Source organism: Gopherus flavomarginatus, chromosome 3, assembly GCF_025201925.1.
Source record: "Gopherus flavomarginatus isolate rGopFla2 chromosome 3, rGopFla2.mat.asm, whole genome shotgun sequence".
Lineage (NCBI taxonomy): Eukaryota > Metazoa > Chordata > Testudines > Testudinidae > Gopherus > Gopherus flavomarginatus.
The window spans coordinates 82,582,291-82,597,834 of record NC_066619.1 but is presented as its reverse complement, the minus strand read 5'-3'; the positions used below and the strand labels follow the sequence as shown (position 1 = coordinate 82,597,834).

Below are 15,544 nucleotides of genomic sequence, written 5' to 3'. Positions count from 1 at the left end.
GCAGAGCTGTGCAAACAATCAAAAATGTTTTTCATTAATATTTGTTTGATTTTAAAATGAATTTGTTTCAACTATGTTTGTTCCTGGTATATTTGCTATTAACAAACATTATTGGAAATGAGTTTACTGTCAGGGCTGTTCATGGAAATAACAAAATTTACATGACTACTGGAAAATATATGTGAACTTTCAGTTTGTAAAGTTTTGTAACAGAAACCTCATGGTAAAAGATCTCTTCCCAGGTTGGATGAGCATAAACATACAAAGTGGTTTGTGTACACAATCAAAAGTAAAAAACACAGCTCAGATCTCAGATATTGAGTTCTCACAATCAACTGACTGTGCACAATCTCCAGAGGAAGAATATTTTGCCAGAATTAGTCAGAAAATTAGTTTGAAAAACAAATAACTAATAAATAATACAATAATGTATCCACTATGAATTATTTTTTTAGGTCTCATGACAAGTTTGCATGAATAAATTCCTGCTGTTTCTTAGCAAGACAAACTCATATGACCCATTTCTTTGGAGGAAGGTTGAACTTCCCAAACCCTACAAATCTCCTATTTCCCATTATTCAGTATTTATGGAAAAAGAAGAACTGTATACATGTAGCACAGCTGTCCATGACCAGCTTTGACTACAATTAAACATTACTGAGAAATTCTATAGCACAAAAAGGGAAAACAACTTTTTTTTACCCAGTGCATTTGCGCTGTCGACTGCTGATTCCAGTGTTGCAAGTTCTGCTGCAAGTGCTCCATGTGCTCCACTCCCCCTCCAGATGTTCAGGAAATGATGTCCTACTGGTACATTCTCCAGCCTTACACCACTATGCCAAAAGTCAACTCTCAGATGAATAAATCAAGGCACATCCAAAATAACTTGTTGCCTTCTGTTTGCACTGGTAGCACAGCATAAGCAGGGCTTATTGAACACACTCTTAAAAACATCAAGTCAAAGAAAATACTGGGAATGTAGGGCCTTTTCCAACTCCCCTTAAAATCAATAGAATTTTTCCACTGATGCCCATGATAATTTCATTTGGTTCTTACTGCATAAAACATGCCATTCTGAATTTCAAGATCATTTGGCTTCCCCTACCATTCAACTACTCCAAAAAAGCACTGAAGTGAGGAGGATGAAAGTCAATATAGGTGAGAGATAATCTATATCTAGCTATATCAACATGCTTATATGAAGTTCTGGGCTTGATGTATACATTCACATGTATTTCTACAATTTATAATGAAAACTGATGTAATGCAGCACACAAATTTTAGGGTAAATGGCACTTTATTGATAATGGGAGGTAGGAATGTCCTACTTAGCTTTCAGAATATTTTCGGTGGAATCTTGGCCCTAGTAAAGTCAAGGGAAGTTTCAGTTGGGCCAGGATTTCACCCATTATATCTCTGTACATATACATCATTTGACAGGAGAGGACAACTACAATTCTGCTCTCATTTATCTACTGTGTAATACGCTGTGTAACAGTAAATCACCTGTTAGATTTAGCTTTCAATTTTAGTTTTCTAAGAGGTGTCCAGATGCCATGAGGATAAGCACATTACAAGTGTATACATATAATTTTGCAGAGTAGGTAAATGGAATACCCCTTCCGCACACGCACTTAAAATACACACACATATATAATGTGCCTATCACATGGTATCTGGGCACCAATGGCAAAACTAAAATTCAAAGCAAATTTTTTCAGAAATAGGACCTCAACATTTCACTCTCCAGCAATGAACATTTTGGAACAAGTTATGTACTTGATAGGGTGCATATGATAGGACGCAGCCTTTGTGTTTATTAAATTTTGATCTTAGTATGGGTCTTCAAAACTGTATCCCTTCCACCTTATGAAGCTAAACATTCAAATGGGACGTGGTTGGGCAAAACTGAACATTTTTCACAAAGCTAGTAATTTCTGTGCTACTGTCTGAATATGGCTCAGAAGTCAATTTAGGAAGCCTAAGTTATAATTCACTTTAGAAGAAATAATATGTGCTCTTGAGCTTCCTAAGTTATAATTCACTTTAGAAGAAATAATATGTGCTCTTGAGCTTCCTCAGACAATCACAAGGGAGTTATCTGGTTACACACATCTTTCTGCTAATTCAGAAATACAAATGAAAATCCATCCTCCAGTGCATTATGTTGATTTGTGACCTTCACTGGGGGATTTGTGGCCAGAAATCAATGACTGGATTACACTAATTGAGAAACAGTTTTTCCTTTATGACAGATATAAAATTAATAATATTCTTTACTTAATTGATTCAGAACACTATAATGTATATGAGAAACATAGTCGCATAGAAACTAGTGGTACATGAGAGGTGCAATGTAAAATAAAAGACTTGCCATGGGCTAACTTTGAAAAAAAGCAAAATCTGCATATGACAAAACATAAATAAATCCCTTCTGCAAAATGCAGTAATAGATATTGTTCAGCTATAAAAGAGGGGGCAGATACAGATAACAGTTAATAACTTCTCTTTTATCATCTTTCTAGTAGTGTATGAGCAATCTGTATTAATGGTGCTCTCCATTATAAATACAGACGCAATACGCAAACCAGTACTCTTTTACCTGCTAATAAAAAGATGTATAAACTTCTTTTTAACTGTACCCACTGTAGTGTATTATTTTGCTGGATTCTATGGTCCAGATCCAAAGCTGATGTAAATCAGCATAGCTCCAAGGACTTAATGGGGATGTTATGCTAATTTATGCCATCTGAGAATCTGGTCCAGTATATTTTGTAATTGTACCAGGTACAAAATAATAAGAATACAATAACTGGGCATAATGACTACTGAATTTCAGTGGCATCAGTGACTCATCAAATATTTCTTTTCATTCTGAGTGAATACTGAACTAATGCCCTAGAGAGCTGTTAATGTATACTGTGTACTTTTGGAAAGGACATCTTTCAGATGAAACACACAAATCAAGGCCTTGACTATTCGTGGTCATGAAATATCTGTGTAATTCAGCACAAATTTACTTTTGTTACTTCCAGTGTAATTCCCAGTTGGGGGTAATCTTAAATTTCACCTTAATTTTTTTCAATTTCTGTCCTAAAGTGTTGTGCAGTGATGTTCGTGGAGTTATACCATATAGTTACAACACCCTGGAATGACTGCATTTCTGTTAGATTAGCAACTTCTGTATATGCAAACTGTAAAATGCTTGGGGATGCCTCTGGTTAAAAATGCCCATGTACATATAAACAGGCTTGGGAGAATTCAATTTTTTTATATAGTTTTGACAGGTAATATTGATGTTTATTTTTAAGCAATTTTAGATATTTATCCATTTTGAATTTTCATGGTGTGCAAAATTATGGGTTATGCACTTATCTCCCAATTTTTATCTATTTAAATGTTCATTGTTGCAGGAAATTACGGGAGTGGGGGTCAGACAATAATTATTCAGTGGCACTAGATGTTGAGATTCAAAAAATTTAAAGTTTTATAATCATTAAAACACAAATTGTCAATGTTACATGTCAAAATATACAAATCAATATCCTTAAATCAAACTCTAATAACTTTTCAGGCACCATTTTTCTTACTTTGCCTATCTGTAAATTTCAGTTATTATTAATGGAAATATGTTTTCATCTGTGCATGTGTGCAATGAAATTAACATTTACTGACATATACCAACAAAAATCTAATCCTTCCAATCTTACATATAAAGGTATATATAGTACTATAGATATATGGGGTAAAAGGGACTCTCCAGGAACAGTATCTGCACTAGGTAGAAGCTGAGGAACGCTCACAAATCCTTCACTTACAGAACAATTTAATCAGGATGAGCATGAAGCAAGACAGACTGAGTAAATGAAATTCCCATCATCTCCTAAATGAAGGAATGTTGTACAACAACACAACACTGTCATGCTCTGAGCAAGACGGAGTAGGGCTGACTAGTTAACATGAAACTCATTTTGAACCGTGACAATGGAAAGAAGAAACTTTCTTAGTCCAGTATCAGAGGGTAGCCGTGTTAGTCTGGATCTGTAAAAGCAGCAAAGAATCCTGTGGCACCTTATAGACTAACAGACGTTTTGGAGCATGAGCTTTCGTGGGTGAATACCCACTTCCTCAGATGCATGTAATGGAAATATCCAGGGGCAGGTATATATATATATGTGTGCTAGCAAGCAAGCTAGAGATAACGAGGTCAGTTTAATCAGGGAGGATGAGGCCCTGTTCTAGCAGTTGAGGTGTGAAAACCAAGAGAGGAGAAACTGGTTCTGTAATTGGCAAGCCATTTCTCCATGCTGCCTTGGCCCCACAGGGTAACACTGAGAGCACCAGATAGGAAGGCTCTTTTCTCTCAGTTTCACTGTCCAGTGCTATCACAGCCCCTGGCTGCTCAAAGGAGGAATTGCTGGGAATGGTCTGCTCGGCCCTTGCAGCATGCTCAGTACAGAGGAAATTTAGCTGCTAAATACTAACAAATCTCTACTGAGCACATGAGATCTGAGATTTTTAGAGGTACATAGTTTGACCAAATTTGAGCTTATTTTCATGTGGATGGCAATAGGCACATCCCTGGTACCAGTGACCCCTCTGACAAATTGTAATTCCCTGTTTCAGGTGACCCCTCTGACAAATTTAAATTCCCTGTTTCAAAGAATAGAGGCTTATCAGTTAAATAGTTGCAAGGATTCTTTAAACAAAGACAAAACAATTTTGTTCTGAGAACTGACTAAACCATTTTTGCTGAAATTTTCCAAAAATATTTAACATGAGGTAGACACCTAGCATGGAAAATTTCAGCCTGAACAGTTAAAGGTTGACAAAAAGTTATAAGCAACAGAAAACAAGGTCTTACCATGGAAACTGTTAGGCAACATTAGTATAGCTGACCCTGCACCACTTATAATATAGCCTTAAGGCTCTCTCCTCTCAGTGCATGATGGATTTATACATATATTTCTCTTTTCTCAGTAAAGAATGCTACCTTTAGCAAGAATAGTAGTTGTTTTAAAATTTTAAACAGGCTACACAAGTCTAGTTTGCTAGTATCATTAGGGTGACACAAATTTCATTATTCCAGTGGAACAAACATAGATAATGGCTTGTTCCCAATGTACACCACTGATATTATCTGAATACTTTATCTTATTCTGTTTATGGTTTTGTTTAGTTTTTAGATGATGAAAACTGTCCTTGGCTCAATGTTTTATGATTCAAAGAGTAAATTATCCCTTAGGGAGACTGCACGGGGGCTGGCAGTGTAATACCACGAGGAGAGCAAGATATATGAATGTTTCTGTGCTGTTTATTACTTTTTTCTAAAAAGAGAGTTGGCTTACACACTTGACCTCCATTTATTGTGATAGCACACATTTGGCAGAGGCCCTCCAAAGCATAAAAGCTGTTGATGGACATTTAACAGAAGTCTCACTTTAAGTGACCATTCCATTTCTTTGTTGGTGAGTTCTTTAGGAAATCTGTCACTCTTTTAGGTGCCGTGACACTTTAAAACTTCTTTGAAATAAACCTCTTCTGTAGTAATTTGTATACAGTCATTCTGTACTGTTTCTTTGCATTAGATTAATTCTAGTAAGCAGTGTTTGTGAGAGTCTGAAAATTCATATTTCTGCTTACAAATAAAGTACTGAAACAATGCAATAATGACATTCCATTTACAAAATGTATTCCAAAAAGAGAATTAGCTTTAAACAAAAATAGTGAAAACGTGAAAACATATTTTGGTTTGGTTAAATTAGAGATTTTTCACTCTTCATAGGGATAAATACCTTTTCCCCTCACACAAACAAGATGCTGATCTACACAAATAACTATTTAATTAGGCAAATGCATATGTGTAGTCTCCCCAACCCAAAAATATTTACACTATATATAGAAAAAAACTATTTTTCTGGTGCTAATCAGAATAAACAGTAACTGTAATGGACTCTTTCAAACTTCTATTAATCTCCTTTCTAAAAGTATTATATCTTCAGTATAATTATATTTTGTTTCAGGTGTACACAGTAAATAGGGGCGGATAGACGATCAAATCTGTTTATTTGAAAACCTCAGACCTTAATGCTAGAGAAAATTAAAGATTATTCACTGGTACATTTTATATTTTCCCTTTATGTTAAACTTAAATGACACAATTATCTATTGCCAGACAAAATAGTGTTTAGGTGTTGAGCCTGGTAATTTATGTTAAAATATTCAATAACCACCCTACAGTTATTATATAGTTTGTATAATGACCACAGAACTGGATGGTGTTCATATTAGATTTTTTTCTATAGTGAAATTTGTATAGTGTCATTGATAGATTTATATTTTGAATTGTTGTGAGAAACCCATAAAGACATGCTAAAACTATGAAGTGTATTTGCATATACAGTGATATCCCTATTGTATACTATGGTAATGTTATATTAATAACAGTTATTCCCAGAAATATCTAGTTATATACTGTATTTCCTAAAATTTACAAATTAAAATGATTCATCTCCTATTTAAAAGTAATGTGTGTGCAATTTTTCAGAAGCAATTTTTAAAATTTAATCACAATAAATTAATTGCTGCATTACTTCCATTAGTTATAATAGGAAAATCAGTGGTGATACCTTTCCAGTGTCACAGTCTGTTCCATCCATTGGTGGATCCAGTTTAGTTTTGCACTCCTTCTCACCTTCCACCTTACACCACAACCCAGTGCAAATAACATGCTGAAAAACAAACATACATTGCTAAGGACTGAGGACTTAATGATTGTATATATGTAATCCATTAATTTCAGCAGGCAGTTGCTGGTTTGGTGGTACTGAAGCATGTACAGAGTTAAACATCAACAAAAATTGTGGATATAGTATGCAGCAAATCCTGGATTCACCCCCCTTGGGCATGGACACAGTAGAACAAGTCCAGTTGCTGCTGGAGTGGGGGACGGATTCCAGGACCCTGTGTACAGAGTCACAACCCTTGAATGTTGCCAAACTGACACAGGTAGGGCTTTGATAGGCAAGGTGGATCTACTACTATATTGATCGACTCTCTTAGAGGTAGTTGTAGATGGAGTGCTACAGCCATAGTCTGAAATAAGGACTTTGTTTCCACCCACCAGCGCACAGCTCAGCTACTTGACTTATGGGCTGGGGCCCCATAGTGCATATGGACAAAAAACTGGTAGGCACAGGAGGGCATAGTGATATACTTCTTTCTCCACAAAACTCAGAGCTTCTTAAGAATTAAGAGGGCTAATAATTTATTCCATTATTATTTTACCACTCATTCAAGCATTGAAAGGAAAGAAAGCTAGCACTGTCATTAGAAATGAAAGTATGCTTTAGAAAACAGTGAAGTGTTAGGTAGTGAATGTGTGTGTATATAACTTGTGAATTATGTTGACTAGAGGGCTTTGAGAATTAAGTATAATAGACTTTATTTAAAGGTGTAAAACTGAAAAGCTAAATGGAAATTGAAAGATTAGTGCACTGAGTCACCACCTCAAGAGGATGTGTGGGGCAATCAAGTTAGTAAGCACATTTAAACAGTTTTTCCTGCTATTGTAAAATTCATCTAATACTTTCTAGTTTGAATAATTTTAGAACACCACACTACTGCAATGACAATCTCAAAGAATGATCTGTTTTGGTGGCTCTCCAACAAACCAGAATGTGGCAGGAAGTCATCACAGATGAAAATAAAAAAGAATTTTTAGGTTAAGTAAAATTTATTTTTCTACTGAATATCCCAGACAGTCTGGTCAATAGGGCATTCAACTCATAAATGTTTATGTCTATTTTAATTTTAGCTTTGCAGTTCACCCTTAAATCAAATATGAATTTTCTAACACAGTCAAGACTGAAGTGAGTTTTCAAAACCCAAGTGAATATTTGTAAAACTTCTGCTATTGCTCAAATAATATAGAAAACATTTCTTAGACACTATTAAGCTCCCTGATGACTTCCTCAAATGATTCCTGTTCACTCCATCCCAAAGGTTCCAGTTTCCTGGAAGCAAGTTCCCCTGGAAGCAACTCAACATTCAGCTGAAGCTGGCATTCACGTAGAATGGATATCAAATAAGATGACAAGGCAAATTATAATGGTTTTTCATTGAGAGGTTATAGATGGAAAGAACAATTGGTCCTTCAGCCCATCCTCTAGCTTCAGGAGAAGACAGTTTTTATTTTTCCCTGAAAGTCGCACCACGAACATTGCTGTCTATTGTAATTTCTCAATGGCTCCTGAAAGCCTCTTCTTTTTGTCCCTACAGAGAAATTACAAGGCTGTCTTATCCTCAAGAGAGAGGAATCAAGTTCAGAATTGTGACTTCCTTCCCCTTCTTTCCCCCCACCCCTATTTTGTTCCCCTCCCTTATCTGGAACCCAGATGGAAGCGAACAGGGCCAGCTGTGGCTGGATCACTACTTGAAGGTTATTGCTTGTGCAATCTGATGCCCACAAAATATGGACAGTGCAGGGGCAAGAAGGATCAGGAGAGATAGGGAGATAAAAGAAACAGATCAGCACCAGGTTCTCAGAATCCAGGGTCACTAGAAGACAAGATGTGGTCTGTCTGTCTTAAATTCTTTATTATTCTGGCAAAATTGAATAATAGTTTCCGGTCTTTGATATGATGCATGAAAAATGTGTTTATATATTATGGTACCTGAAAAAACCTCATTGTCAGGGAAATATCATTTAAAAAATGTTTGTATCTGGGCCAGGGCATAGGACTACCTGCAAATGTCAATGTGTGTCTTGTATGTAAATATGTCAGTAGTAACATCTTACAAAATGAAGAGATTTATTTCAGTAGGTCAGAGAATTGTACAGAAACAAAGGTCAGGATGACAATGAGCCAAATTCATCCCTGGAGTATTGCCAATGGACTTACACCTGGGAAGAAACTGGTCTAATAAGGCATCATATGTTTATAAATATCTCATAAAAACTCTAAAAAAAATGTTAGAGCTGGCCCTAGCCTAAATACTTATACATCACAGTGTAATTTGTTTTATGGTTTAAGGTCCAAAGAGAAAAGCTAACTTTGCATTTCTAAAACTAAGCTTTAAGCAAACTATAAGGGAAACATTAAAATTAGGAACAAGCTTTCCAGGCCAATTCCTGAAGACTATGCAGATAAGGCAGCCATCAGGCCTTCTACTGTTGTAGTCCTATTCCAAATAAGAAATGAGAGAAAAGGGAATAGTAAGCTCAGTTCAACCTCGCTGGAGCAAGGATATGGGTAAACTGACAATAACAATGAAATCAAAACAAGACTTCCTATTCATAGCTCAGACAAGGGCCCTATTTGTATTTTATATCCTGGATCCACATACCTAAATGCCTGCATTTGAGGAAACAGTTCTCCAAGATTTCAAGATACAAAATCCAAAGTCCTTCCCTTTTAGAGAGTATTTTATCCCTTTTAACTTTCAACTTTTACCCAAAGAACTTCAAATACATAGGAATGCAAAGCTGGCTGCAATTGACCATATATCATAAAAGATTGACTTCCAATCATAAAAGATGTATGACTAGATTTACATAGGTCTATTGGTGCCTAAATATACAGATGGGTTTCTAGTTACAAAAACACTTAAGCAGCTTGTAAGTCAATGGCAGTTAGGTGCCTATTCAGTTTTGATGCTTTTGTAAATCTCACTAGATGTCTAGATGTCTACCTGCCTCTAGGCACCTTAATACCTTTGTAAATAGCCTGTGGCCCTTAACTCCCACCACCTAAACTTATCCTAGAGAGAAGATGTAACCTAAAGTCAACTATCTCCTAGGTTCACTCCATCCCTTTTCACTACATTTTGTAATAAGAGGTAAACAAATTACTAAGCACATTTACATTAGAGAAAAAGAACACACACATAAAAAGTCTGATGTATTCTCACTGGGAATTAGGATACATTAAGATGACTCTGATATTTAACTCCATCTTGGAGCCTTCATCAAAGGCTCCTATGAACTGACCAACCCAATAACATGCAGGCCTCCGGTAATGGCTAATATTGGCAGAAGACCTATAAATTGTCTCGTCTGCCCACATACCTTCACCAAAGATGTCAGGTGACCTCCTGTTATTAAAGCCGCATGGATGACTTTTTTAGCTCTATGCCTGTTATCAGCTACCAAGACCAGTCTCTTATTAACCACTTCTTTAGAAATTGGCCCAGATTTTAAATCAAATAAATTCTCTCTTATTCTTACCTACTTATTAAAAGGTAGGTAGAGTATTAGTGCCTTTGGCAGTCAAACTAGAAAATCAATTAGTTTCATATACAGATTTATTTGATTTAGAAAATCAACCTTTTTTTAAAATGCACAAACCCACACAATTATGTGATGGTATTATAAACATTTTAATATATTTGAATACCAAAAAAACATCAGTTCTGAATTTAACTGACAGAAATGTTAACACAAGTTGGTAATGTTGCATCTGCTAATGCATAGATACCTAAATTCCGTTCAAGTTACAAGAGTAGTCTCTCTAACTTCAGCTCAAGCATTTTGTAAAGGGAAATCATGCCTCACCAATCTACTAGAATTCTTTGAGAGGGTCAACAAGCAAGTGGCAAGGGGGATCCTATGGATATAGAGAATTTAGATTTTCAGAAAGCCTTTGACAAGGTCCCTCACCAAAGGCTCTTAAGTAAGCAGTCATCGGATGAGAGAGAAGGTTCTCTCATGGATTGGTAACTGGTTAAAACAGGGGTCAGCAACCTGTGGCATGCGAGCCAATTTTTACTGGCACACTGCTGCCAGCCGCTGCCGGCCTGAGTGACTGGAACCCCTGGCCAGCAGAGGATGAGCGGGGCCGGCAGCCAGGACCCCAGGTGGCAGGAGCCAGTGGACGGAACCCCAGACCGGCCCCATTCACCTCGCTGCTGGTCTGGGGTTCCAGTTGCCTGGCCCCTGGCCAGCCGGAGTCCGCGCCTCCAGCCCTGCTCAGCCCTCCTGCCGGCCTAGAGTACTGGCAGCCAGCCCAGGTCTCTGCTCCTGGTCTGGTCCCAGTGCTCTGCAGCACTCATATAAAATTACACTACGATTGGCTTAGAAACCTGAAAACTTAAAAACTTTGTTTGTATATTACAGTAATCGTTAAAACATGTATAATGTATAATGTTCATAAATACATAGGTTTGATGAAAAAAAGTAGTTGTACTTACGTGCCTGTGCTTAATTTGTGTTTTTGATGATTTACCTTCTAAAAAAATCTCGCACATCTTGCGCCCTCAGAAGGGGCATCTCACACCCCCAAGGGGTGCGTGCATCCCAGGTTAAGAATCACTGCACTAAGCTGAAAAGATCTGCATTTTAATTTAATTTTAAATGAAGCTTCTCAAACATTTTAAAAAACTTGTTTACTTTACATACAACAATAGTTTAGTTATAGAATATAGACTTATAGAGAGATACCTTCTAAAAATCTTAAAATGTATTACGGCACGCAAAACCTTAAATTAGAGTGAATAAATGAAAACTCGGCACACCACTTTCCAAAGGTTGCCTACCCCTGGGTTAAAAGATAGGAAACAAAGGGTAAGAATAAATGGTCAGTTTTCAGAATGGAGAGAGGTAAATAGTGGTGTCCCCCAGGGGTCTGTTCTGGGACCAGTCCTATTCAACATATTCATAAATGATCTGGCAAAAGTGTAAATAGTGAGGTGGCAAAATTTGCGGATGATACAAAACTACTCAAGATAGTTAAGTCCCAGGCAGACTGTGAAGAACTACAAAAGGATCTCTCAAAACTGGATGACTGGGCAACAAAATGGCAGCTGAAATTTAATGTTGATAAATGGAAAGTAATGTACATTGGAAAACATAATTCCAACTATACATATAAAATGATAGGGTTTAAATTAGCTGTCACTACTCAAGGAAGAGATCTTGGAGTCACTGTGGATAGTTCTCTGAAAACATTCACACAATGTGCAGTGGCAGTCAAAAAAGTGAACAGAATGTTGGGAATCATTAAGAAAAGGATAGACAATAAGAGAGAAAATATAATATTGCCTCTATATAAATCCATGGTATACCCACACCTTGAATACTGTGTGCAAATGTGCTTGCCCCATCTAAAAAAAAAATATTGGACTTGGAAAAGGTTCAGAAAACAGCAATAAAAATGATTAGGGGTATGGAACAGCTTCTGTATGAGGAGAGATTAACAAGACTGTGACTTTTCAGCTTGGAAAAGAGATGACTAAGGGGGGATATGATAGAGCAATGTTTCCCAAACTTAGGACGCTGCTTGTGTGAGGAAAGCCCCTGCTAGTCTGGGTCAGTTTGTTTACCTGCCCAGTCCAGAGGTTCCACCGATCATAGCTCCCACTGGCCACGGCTCACTGCTCCAGGCCAATGGGGGCTGCTGGAAGCAGTGTGGGCTGAGCCGCTCCTTCCAGCAGCTCCCATTGGCCTGGAGCAGCAAACCGCGGCCAGTGGGAGCCGTGATCGGCAGAACCTGCGGATGGGGCAGGTAAAGAAACTGGCCCGGCCCACCAGGTGCTCTCTCTACACAAGCAGTGTCCCAAGTTTGGGAAACACTGTGATAGACGTATATACAATCATGACTGGTGTGGAGAAAGTAAATAAGGAAGTGTAATTTACTCCTTCACATAACACAAGAATTAGGGGCCACCAAATGAAATTAATAGGCAGCAGGTTTAAAACAAACAAAAGGAAGTATTTTTTCACACAACGCAAAGTCAATCTGTGGAATTCCTTGCCAGAGGATGTTGTGAAGGCCAAGACTATAACAGGTTCAAAAAAGAGCTAGATAAGTTCCTGGAGGCTAGGTCCATCAATGGCTATTATCCAGGACGGGTAGGGATGGTGTCCCTAGCCTCTGTGTGCCAGAAACTGAGAATGGGCGATAGAGGATGGATCACCTGATGATTCCCTGTTTTGTTCATTCCCTCTGTGGCAACTTGCATTGGCCACCGTTGGAAGACAGGATACTGGGCTAGATGGACCTTTGATCTGACCCTGTATGGCCGTTCTTATCTTCTTAGACCACCACCCCTCCAGACAAATTTACAAGCAGTGGGTAGTGATAAGCTGGGTTGAGTTTGCTGGGTTTTCCCCTTGAAGAATGCTAGGGGTTCCCTGGCCCATCTGAACCAATTGTAACTTATTTAGTGTCAGGCTGTATCACTGATTACTACTCTGGATCTAACTGGCTGGGAGGGAGCTTTAGCCTCTCCTTTCCATTTTTTAAGGCTGAGCTTTGGGAGAATCAAAATACTATTCAGACTCCCTTCCTACTTGTAGCAGGATTTCCCCTCCCACCTATGTAAGCAGGGAGAAAGAGCCTAGGAGAAGCAGTCAGTCCTTTCCTTGGAATGTTGTGTGTGTGTGTTAATGACCAAATTGGATGTTGTTGTTATGGGGACTAACCATTGCATTTTTTTTTCTGTTTGGGCCATGTCAGAATCTTATATTTCAGTAAGTCATGTTGCAACTTTGGCATCCTATGGAGTCTTTACAGTGGCATGAATTTATCTGTTTGGGCAGGGATGGGCATGTAGCTCCCAAATTTTGAATCTTTGTTGTTGGGACTGAGAGACTCACCCACAAAACTGACTCAGTGATGATTCTAACCCCCTTGACAGGGAGAAGTGTGGGCCTGGGTGAGCTAGACAGTTTATCAGATGGGATAGCTGTCTGACCTTGGGATCTATCAGTTAGGACAAAGGGTGGCTTAGCATGATCGGCCTGAAAGGATACAGGCACCTTCTCCTTCAAGGATTATATTACCTTCCCACTCCCTTTCATTTACGTCATTTATGTTTATTTAACAAAACTACACCCTCCTATAACAAAATTATCCATAGTTTGTGAAATGTCTTTTTGGAAGATCCACTGAATCCACCTGCACTGATAGGATGAGTGGGACACAGCTTTCAACTACTTTTGGTAGGACACCAATTTATGTACTTGGCTCTTGAAAAGGCCAAGAAAACTGACCTTTCCATTACATTAAAACCTATCCATTTGAATTCTTTTTTGGTGTCTGGTCTTATTTTACCTGAGCTAACACAAAGGTAATTTTTTATTGTTCATCAAACAATCTTGATGCTGCATAAGTTACATCATGCTAATCTCGGAATCTGAAGAAAACTGTAAGTATATAAGAATATACTTGCATACTTATGTGCACCAGCTACGACTGCAGATTATTATTTATTAATCAGTGAAACCTGTGCTGTATATCAGACTAGAACACAAAGAGAAACAACAACTTCAGAGATTGAGAGGAAACATAATTTAGGCTCTTTTCAAATGGTGACAATGATGATGTAATATTGACTCGGGTTACATAGAGGACTAATAGCACAGAGAAGATGAGAGATGTAACAGAGAATTTGTGGATAGACACACGAGATATTGTATGTGAGATATTTGATATACAAGCCCAAGAGCCATATAAAATACACACTACAACAAATAAAGCAAACTGATTTTTTTAAACTGATCTAAATTCTGTTAATATCTTCTGGAAGAATGCATTTAACCTAAAGTCTATAGCATGGTTACACATGGTCTGTTCAACCCCCAAGGAATTAGGTGTGACATTGAAAAAGTGTAAATATTGTGCTTGTTTTAAAATATTTAGTATCTTCATTAGATACTTTGTATGTGCTTCAAAAGCTATTTAACTACTTCAGATGGTTTAGCAGCTGCACTGGAAATAATTAGCTATGTTTATTTAGTTCCCTGCTGTATTTCATGATTTCCCAGCATCATTATACATTTCATTAATAATTTACAAACGACCTTTAATGTAGTTTTGGTACCTAAATTGTGCATTTTTAGCTATTTTTACATTTATTTTTGCATACAATAAATATAAAGTATTCAGCATAAATATGCAGAATGAAAACTCTTAAACAACATATGCTTTAGACTCTCTCAGGTGACAGAGTTCCTTTGATTAAATAAATCCTGATATTTCCTGCTGATATTTGATTTAACATATGTAAGTTGAAAGAACAATCAGGATTAAAGTTTTACACTGGAGAGTTTGTGTATCACAGTTAGTTTTCAGAATGGAGAGAGGTAAATAGTGGTGTCCCCCAGGGGTCTGTTCTGGGACCATCTTTCCTAACACTTCAGGTCATCTGCTCTACTCTGCACAAAAGTGATAGGTTTACTCATATTTACAGTTGTACTTTTATCACTGAAGTAATGCAGTCAGAATTTTTTAAAACAAAACTACAAGACTTTTTTGACATTTTAGGATTTTTACGTGCGTGGGGGCAAAACAGAAGAAACAGCGGAACGCTTTCACTGGGAACTTTAAGTGCTGCCAGTTAAACCATCATAGCAAGGGAGGCTAATAGAAAGCTGGAGCTCAGCAACAACACTGTAGTGAAACACAAACCAGAGCCCTGAACCTTGGGTCAGAACTTCACTCTTCTAGGAGTAAAACTTTCTCTTTTCCCCATCTTGGACAGTTAAGTTATGATTACAAAGTTTAGCTCTAACACAGTATGTTCCGTCTCCTGTACATGGTTA

General features: G+C 37.5%; 1 protein-coding gene across 3 annotated transcripts in view; it reads right to left on the bottom strand.

Annotated features, from left to right (window-relative positions):
* The window catches only part of ADAMTS19 (ADAM metallopeptidase with thrombospondin type 1 motif 19), a 352,203-nt gene that overhangs the window by 79,101 nt on the left and 257,558 nt on the right, over positions 1–15,544 (bottom strand). For 2 of the 3 annotated variants that reach the window (XM_050945615.1, XM_050945613.1), the window contains exons 11-12: positions 6,630–6,731; positions 703–833 (exon numbers count right to left, since the gene is read on the bottom strand). In XM_050945615.1, the coding sequence (XP_050801572.1) occupies positions 703–833; positions 6,630–6,731 (233 nt within the window). The remainder of the gene's footprint in view (positions 1–702; positions 834–6,629; positions 6,732–15,544) is intronic. The other variant, XM_050945614.1, reaches the window with a different exon arrangement.